Genomic DNA, 8,922 nt, shown 5'->3' on the forward strand with positions numbered 1-8,922 from the left:
AGCCTCACCTCACAATACAAGTCTTCCCTCCTCTGATACAATAATTGATGCCATTGTCATTGCCATGCGACGCAATCCTTATAGAATATGTCAGCCAAATGCACCCTTGTTGATGGTTCACCCAATTGAATTCACGAGTGAGCCAAATTTTGTCACCTCCACAGGTTGCACTCAGAGCCCCACCGGCATGTCTATGTTTGTGCTGCATTGTGATCTGCCAATGGGAAATTCCCCTGCTCCCCACAAACAAACTCAAAATCCGCTTTTCAAACATCCCCCCCCCCCCCCCCCCCCCATTTGGTTACAGTTCCAGTTTTGCACCTCCCACACTCTACGTTCACTAATTTTGTTTTCTTCATATGCACGCAACAAAATAAAAAGTGCCCACTCCGAATTAATGTTTCCTATAAATTTATAAACTACAACCTCTAACTGAAATTCAAATTGCACTTTGTTCTCACTATAGCACTGTTGTAGTGTTATGTCTAATACCATTGTTCTTCGTAACAATTACTGAATTAGAATAAGAGTCGATGATGAACATTAGATTCATGTGTCAAATACTAGTAATCGATCTCCTGTACAGTCAATTAATTCTCCACCATTTTTAGTACTTATGCTTCAAGCAAACAATGCAACAGTGTCTACATGACCTTACAACATTTGAAGTTTCTCTACTTCACAGTCCTCTAGGCTAAAAATTACTAAGGTGCCTCCAAGGATGGAAGATCGTGAAAGCTTCCGCAAAATCTAGCTGCCTATGACTTTATACATTCAAAACCACCGCTCAATATTAAACCTTTCTTTCTACAATACATAGAATTAAATATTTCTGACCATGCCAAGAACAATTCTTTTCAACATTACAACAACAACAAATCTATGGCTTGAAACACGTCTAGTTTTGTCCGGGTGCTCCAAACATTCGATTCAGTACCAGTTTATAGTAACTTAATTGAATTTGTAGCACTAGGAGCAGCTCGCTTCTCCACCTTCATTTGGCTCTTAAAATTAGCACGTCCAGAACAGAGACAAAAATTCTCCTTTCAAACTGCAAAAGATCGCTTTCAAGTCCCCAGTGGCATAATAACCGCCTTTCGGAACTAGGACAATAATGCATCTCCCAGAAATAATCTGAGTTAACAATACGGAAGAATAGTTAGTGTATTACTGAACTCCATTTTAAGTATCCCCACCGTCAGAGCTGCTACAGGCTTGATTTGGAAGGCCACCATTGCCAAAATCTCCGTCCAAGCTCATCTGTTGCACTTCTTGAGGAGAAAGTATTTTAATACAGCGAACACAGTTCACAAACTCCCTGAAATACCCATCACAAACAATTCAAATATCAAAACAATTAATCAGAAAAATTCAATGTTTTACGAATTTGTCTAAGTTTAAACATAAATCCCAACCATTATATATTTGTTCCTATATTTATTGGCATTCAGGAATCACTCCTAATACAAGATGCATATTCCAATGCTTTTGGGGTTTGATATTTTCCACCATAATAAATGCTATGATTATATGCCTTTCCTCTTAATGTCCAAGATAATAATGCCTTAAAAAATACATGAATAAGTAGTAAAGGCAAATAGCTAGACATTCATATCCCTATGACCTGTCATGACACTCATGGTGAAATTGGTAGCACAAGTTGATAGGTAGGTGAGTTGTGGGACGCTTCAAGCCTACCAACTTGAACAATGGGACATTATTTGTTATCTTATCCTAAGGAGGAGAATGCATCAACTCTGGAAAAAAAAAAAAAAAAAAAACTCTGGTTGGTAGGCTACAAGGGTCAACGAAAAGACTATTGAACTATGGAACATCCTATTTCTTGCCAGCTAAAAATATGCACATGCAAAAGAAAAAAGCCAATGAGAAAAGGGAATGGTCAGACTTACTCCCAAGGGTCATCTCCCAATAGTAGAACATCACTCTCATGATCCACATAGACAAGTTTCCAACCTATCCTTTGCCGATCCTCCAGCTGTCCCTCTATGCCAAACCTACGAGCTAGATCCTGTTTAAGCTCCTCATAACCTGAATACCGTGTTATGTCTATGGATCTTCCCACAGCTCCACGTTTATATACCTAAAGGGCCAAAAGAAAAAAGCTAATTTAGAATAAAAGAAAAGCACACACACCCATGAAACAGCTTACATCTACCATCAAGACAGATTTATTATTGAAATAACAATAACATCAATAAACCTTGGTATATGTCCTCATCCGCTGAAACTGTGCTGGTGGCAGAGGTGGCAGTGGCGGTGCTGGTGGTGGAGCCCATGGACCACTATTCAAGAAGTTACTATCATCTATTGTGGAATCAATTGAATTGAAGGCCATATCAGGTACACCAAATGTCTGTGAAACCATTGAAGACGAAGGTTCCTGCTGGGCATCTCTGTTAATTTCATAATTACCAAGCATGCCTTCTGAAGAGAAATTATTAGACAAATCCTTCCCCAACCTCAATGTGCCTTTGGTTGAGAGTGAATCTGGATTCAGTGGCATTCCCATTTGGCTATCAATGTTATTGGCATAAGGAATATTGCTCCTAGCATCTGCCTGAACTTCCCCATCTTGATTATTGTCTCTAAACAACAAAGACTGTGGATTGTAAGATAATGGATTGTTATTCTGATGCATATGAGCGTCATTCTGAGAAAGGCAAACTGAAGTTGTAGAAGATGATGTGTCCAAACAATCTGTATGGGCAGCATTACCATTCAAGTATGTCTGAGGAGCAAAATGCCCTTGATTCTGAATTTTGGAAATATTCAGAGATGGCTTAACTTCAGACTTTGGCTGTAAATCTTTCAACATGTTTGCATTTGATGACGTGGTTTCTAAGGCACTTGAACTCAAGATTGTGGCAGCAGACTGGGCCATGTCATCGCCTACCAGTGTGCTTCTCTGGAATCGTGAATTTATCAATTGTGGAAGTGCATTGGTACAGTTATTTGCAGAAGGTGAGGTGGAGCAAGATAGAACTTCATCAGTAATTACAGACTGCCCTGCACCACCTGCTCCAGTCAGTATACTACTGCCAGCAGCAGAAAGTTGGTTGGTTGTAGTGGTAGGGTGAAGTGCCGTATGGCCAGGCATTTCAGAAAGCAAGCCAGGTTGCTGCTGTTGAAGCTTGGGCTGCTGATAGAATTGAATATTGCTCTGGCAATTGGCCTTTGTAATCGGATTTGAGATAGAATTAGCCTTGGGGAGTGAATTCTGAAAAATAGGAGGAATTTCCCGTACTTGACCAGGTGTTAGTGCTCTAGACAAGTTATGCGTTTTGTCTAAAAGCTGTCTTTGCCGATCCTGGATTTGAGTAAGTTGAGTAGAATGCTGCAATGCAGTTTGTTGGGCCAAGAGTGTTTGTTTTTGTTGTTGAAGCTTCTGTAACAACTGCAGCTGAATCTGATCGTCAGACATCTGTAATTGTTGAACATGATCAGGCATAGGAGACTGTATCAAATTTTGGTGTTGATTCTGACCAATAATTGTCTGCTGCTGCTGCTGTGATGGGTTCTGAGAGAGGCTTCTATGTAGTTGATGGTTTTGACTGGATGGTTGCTGCTGTTGAAGAATATTGTTGGTTTGGACAATGTTCTGGGGATGCACGAGTTGGGCCTGAACTTGACCCTGAGGGATTGTTTGATTTGCCAAGTTCTGCCTCGATTGTTGAGTGATATCACCCAACTGTTGCTGCGGCGGCAGGACTGTTCCCAATGTGCTAGAAGTAGATGGTAGCTTCTGAAGGTGATCCAGTTGTGGAGCGGTCTGAAGAAGCCTCTGAGTATTTAAGGCTACATTGTTTGACTGAGAAATTTGTGGAGCAGAAAATCCCAGCTGGTGAGAAATATCAGGTCCAGGAATATTTTGCAAAATAGAACCCGATAAGGAAGGTGCATAATTTGGCTGCAATGAGCTAGCCAGTGCAGGATTTTGCTGCATGTTCATCCATTGAGCTAAGTTCAAGCCAGGGAGACCTTGGGGATCCTTCACGCACATATCATCACCAGGCCAAGGCATTGTCTGCTTGAAAATGTTATCAAAATCAGACAATTCATCATCTGCCAAAGTAAAGAAAAAATGAGCCAAAATAAACTACATATTTCCAATCACTAAACTAAATTTAAATTTTCCTCCATTAAGAAATTTAATAAAGTGAAAGCACCACCAGGAAACAAGTGAGAAGCTCAAGAATGAAGAATCTAGAAGAGGTGGTTTTGAAAAAACAAATATATTTCCTCTTTGCATCTAAAATGTATATAGTAGAATTGTTTACCAGGCATTCCAGGTTGTCTTGGTCTCTTGGATCTAAAGAATGGAGGTGGACAGATGAAAAATGGAGCAGTCACTGGTTCAATTTCCCAGATTGAGACCCTGCTACGCTTTTCCCCAGCGGTTGACTCATCCCAACCAACCTGACCAATGATATGTAAAACTTAACAACCATTGCTTGTCCATATTAAATAAACAGACATATTTGAAAATATAAATCTCCTGGATTCAATTACTGATAGACAGGGGGTGGGGAATTACATACATGAAATGCTAAAGGATGTGAGTAATGGTACCTGCAAATTACGCCATTGAGAGTTTTTCCATTGCACAGGATCCAGATCACTGATACCTGTAACTGTACCCATATGCCTGCAGCAGGATTGAAATGATTAAATATAATTTTCATTGTCAACCAGTATATATAATATCTATTTCCAGCCAAGCATCCCCTATTCCAGGAATGCTACATAAAATGCCAATTTTAATGAAACTGGATTGAGAAATGAATACTTATACAAGCACCAACTAAATTACAAGACAAACTAACTACATCTTCCAAATATGACACTCAACCACCCAAGTTTACTTCATGAAGGCATTAATTTCAACCCCATCATCCATACTTTTACAACGCATACATCATATACATGGACTTAAAAGTGAGGCACCTTCTTGTTCCTGAGTCTTCAGTTTCAAACATCATTCGGAAACGCATGCCAAGTGATGGCTGGTGGCTGTACACTGACTTGTAGTACTTGGCTAAAGGAATAACAAATTCTGAGGGACTAGCCCTGCGAACAAAAGAAAGGCATAGATTGAGAACATGAAAGACACATTTGACAAAACAGCTGATCTATGCGTTTGCAATCTTATTGGAAGCAATAGTGAACCTAGGATTGTAAAAGACGGTGAAGGGGCTATTATTTGCAGCTGCATGAGCCGCTGCAGCAAGAATTCCAATGTGCATACTATCACTTGATAACACTGATGACGATATGTTGGTGGGTTGCCTGTTAGCTCGTCTGATACCCAAAAGAAGCTGCTGCTTTTCATCTCTGGCAGACACAGACAGAAACATTAAAAATTAAAAATGAGGAGGAAGGTGATATTTGAAAAGTTGTAGAAAGCGTAAAAGCATGAATGAATGAATATACCTAATGAACAAAACAGAGTCTCCGGCAAAAAGCCTCTTTCCACTAACAAACAGACTCCATCCAGTGGTAAGCAAATGCCGTTTTGGTTGTCCTAGAGAGAGAGAGAGAGAAGGAGCATCATGAGATTTTATTCAAAAAAAGTTATTGATTTGTTTGGAGTCTGAAACGTTTTTATTTTGGATGGACAAATATTAGTTGTTAGTATTGTTTGTTAGGGAAGGATTCAAAACCGCGACATCTTCCCCGTTTCCTTCACCCTTCACTACTAGATCAACCTTACATTTCCTTTGGAGTCTGAAACGTACCACGGTATATGTGGCGGAATGTCCAAACGGTGTCGTGCAAATCCCTGGCGACGAGTTCTTGAGCAGGAGGTTGCATAGAATAATCCTACAGAAGAGGGGATTAAAAGAATTAGATGAAAGAGTGAAGAATGAGTGAAGGGGTTAGAAAATGGAAACGGGGGAATGGAGATACAAGAGGAGGGAAAATCTTCTCGGCGGCACGGCGAGGGACGGAGAAACCACCGTGAGTGCTAGTATCACTGGCGGTGAGTTGTTTGCAGAAGAAGTCAGGTGGTGGCTTGGTGGATTCGAGAGCGAGATCAGATCTCAAGAGAGCATCCTTGTCAAACTGAAATGAATGTGATAAACAACAGAGAGAATGGGAAAGTGGAAGAGAAGGAATGGATGGTTAGAAAGCGTACAGAAGGGAGGGGTTGAAGAGTAATCTGAGCGTAGACTTGATCAGTTTGGGGATCAGCATGCAAAGTGAGAGTGTGGAGGAGACAGAGTAGCTTGGAGGGGAGATTGGGATAGTTGGGGATTTGAGAGTGGACATCTCTGTTGAGAGAAGCAGAGACTTGTTCGCTGTGACCTTGAGGGAAGTAGATGACGTGCGTGCCGGAGGGAGGAAGCTTAACCAAAGGCCCCGCACAAGCGTGCCACAGCTCCGCCTTTATGCTGCTCTTCTTCTTCATACTGCAATCAGTTTACCTCCCCAGTTATGGACCAGACGCCACGCTCTCACCGTTTACACCATCATTCTCACCTCCTTTCTTTTATTCTTCCACCAGTCTTATTTAAACATAAAAAGTTATCAAATTAAAAATCATTTACTCTTAAAAAGTTTTTTTGTTTAATATTTTCTATATATTAAACTAAAACTATTATTTAATAAAAAATTAGAAACAGGCCCGTTTAATTTAGTGATGAAATAAAAGTGGGTAAAATTGATTTTTGGAAATTAACAAAAGACTACACTAACTAATATTTTTAATGACTAAATCTAATAAAATTACTAAAATACTTGTCGTAAAATAAATCATTTTTATACAATGCAACAGGATTGAAGTTAGGAGTATATTATACCATGATATCTTAATAAACAAACTTGTCATGATAATTGTTTGTTTTTCTACATTATTATTAGATTGTAAACAGTCATAATATCGATTAACTTAATTGTTCTTTTATAAAGAAATCATAATTGCCATTGCTACACGCACTCATAAAATAAAATAAAAATGAATTGGTCATTGCGCAAGGAAGGGAAGGAAATCTCATGTGATCGCAAATGCGCTTGCCCGCACATGGCCGCTGCACAGCCGGTTCATCTACTTCTTGATTTATTTATTGATTACCATATTATTTCAGCAATGTGTTGTTTTTGAGACAATTATTTTCTATCTAATCTTCAAAGAAGCCCAGCCTTAGGCCTATCCGAGCTGATAAACCACATCATAATCATACTAAATGTATAATCTCTTAAAATAATAAAGCTTAAATATAATTTTATTCTTTTTATTTTACTGTTAGTCTTTTATTTTAAAATAAAAATATTATAGTTTTCTATTTCTAAAAAATTACAGTTATATTTTATTTCTTTTACTCTGGTCCAATTAAACTTTAGTCTGAACATATTCATTTAAAATACTATTGAGAAATAACTAATTAATTAATCAAAATGTGATTGTTATCCATCATCATAATAAATTAAAGAATAAATAGTTATTTTTATTCCTAAATGTGTAGAGCGCTAATAAATTCATCCATAAAAGATGAAAATTCAAATTTTAGTCCTAAAAAGTGAAAAAGTACGACAAATACATTCATACGTTAATTTTGTACATTCCTGAAAGAATCTATGTGACCCGGAGGAACAAAAATGGACCAAAATGTTAATAAATTTCTATTTGACCAAAATGTCGGTAAGTTTTTATTGGATTAATTTATCAAACCCCAAATTTTGTTCATTTAAGGGTTAAATATAATTTAATCTTCATCTTTCCCCTCCCCCTCTTTTTTTTTTTTATCAGTGTAAGCATAACATTACAATAAACACTTAAAAAATAGGAAAGGTTCAATGGAAACTTATTGACATTTTTGTTCAATGAAAACTTACTAACATTTTGATCAAATGAAAACTGACTGACATTTTGGTTCAATCTATTCAGGAAGTTATGTTGGTAATCATTTTTGTGACATTTTCATTCTTCTGTGTCATGAAAGCTTTTTCATTAACGGTAATGGACGAAAATTAACGGATGAATGAATTTGTCATACTTTTTTCATTTTCGGAGACTAAAATTAAAATTTTTATCTTTCGAGGATGAATTTGTCAGCACTCTCCATAATTAAAACGAAAATGACTATTTAACCTAAACTAAAACTTACTTCATTCGTCCCAAAATAAGCTTTGCATTAAAAAAAACATTATTCCAAAATAAGCGTTGCATTTAGCTTTTTAATGTATTATTAATAACTTTTTCTACTAATACAGCTAATAAGTGTCATTTTTGTTTTTCAATTCAATATTAATTAGTTTTATAAAATCACTACTTTCTTATATCTATTTATTAGATTTTAATGATTTGTGTAAAACAATCTAAGATAACACTTATTTTGGGATAAAAGAAATATAATAATTTATAACAATATTTATTGCATTCAAAAGATAATATTTACTTACATAAGAATTTAAATTTTGAATAATATTATTTAAATAAATTATATAAAAATTATTTTTAAGATCATCTTGGGTAGGATATTTCAACTAACTTCTAACTTTTCTTACTTGCTGAAAAATTTATTTGATTATTTGATAAATAAGTGTTTTTTCAATAACTTCTCATGTTATGTTTGTCAAGATATTCCAGCTAATTTTTATTTTTTTTATTAGTTAAAAAACTTGTTTGACTAGTTGATAAATTAATTTTTTTCAAGTTTATATCTAAACGATGTCAAAATCAATTGGACAAGAAAGACAAGATTAAAATATTTTTTGAAATTAAAGAACCTGATTGGAGTTTTAAACTAAAAGGACTTAATTAAATATGCTAAAATAATTAAGAAACAAATTTAATAATTAAGCTTGTTGTATTTGCTAAGTTCTATGTCACAACATTTTTAATGTTCGTTGCTTAATAAGCTTCTTATTTTTAGACTTTGTTGTTTTCTTTTTATTATTAGA

At 36.4% G+C, this 8,922-nt stretch overlaps 1 protein-coding gene across 2 annotated transcripts; it reads right to left on the bottom strand.

Moving 5' to 3' along the window:
• Nucleotides 1-552: 552 nt before the first annotated feature.
• LOC114407175 (auxin response factor 19-like) lies at nt 553-6,516 on the bottom strand. 2 transcript variants are annotated; one of them, XR_003665614.1, is made up of 12 exons: nt 6,158-6,516; nt 5,929-6,084; nt 5,757-5,841; nt 5,452-5,542; nt 5,188-5,352; nt 4,966-5,088; nt 4,591-4,666; nt 4,299-4,437; nt 2,222-4,083; nt 1,911-2,101; nt 1,625-1,757; nt 1,203-1,318 (listed from the first exon to the last, which is right to left on the bottom strand). XR_003665614.1 is itself a non-coding variant. In XM_028370183.1 (11 exons), the coding sequence occupies exons 1-11, from the start codon at nt 6,428-6,430 to the stop codon at nt 1,183-1,185; spliced, it is 3,297 nt and encodes a 1,098-aa protein (XP_028225984.1). In that variant the 5' UTR covers nt 6,431-6,516; the 3' UTR covers nt 553-1,182. The 2 variants fall into 2 exon arrangements, 1 of the variants encoding a protein (XP_028225984.1); XM_028370183.1 differs by lacking the exon at nt 1,625-1,757 and having other exon boundaries at nt 553-1,318.
• Between the last annotated feature and the right edge of the window lie 2,406 nt (nt 6,517-8,922).

This window comes from Glycine soja, chromosome 1 (assembly GCF_004193775.1).
Source record: "Glycine soja cultivar W05 chromosome 1, ASM419377v2, whole genome shotgun sequence".
NCBI classification, from domain to species: domain Eukaryota; kingdom Viridiplantae; phylum Streptophyta; class Magnoliopsida; order Fabales; family Fabaceae; genus Glycine; species Glycine soja.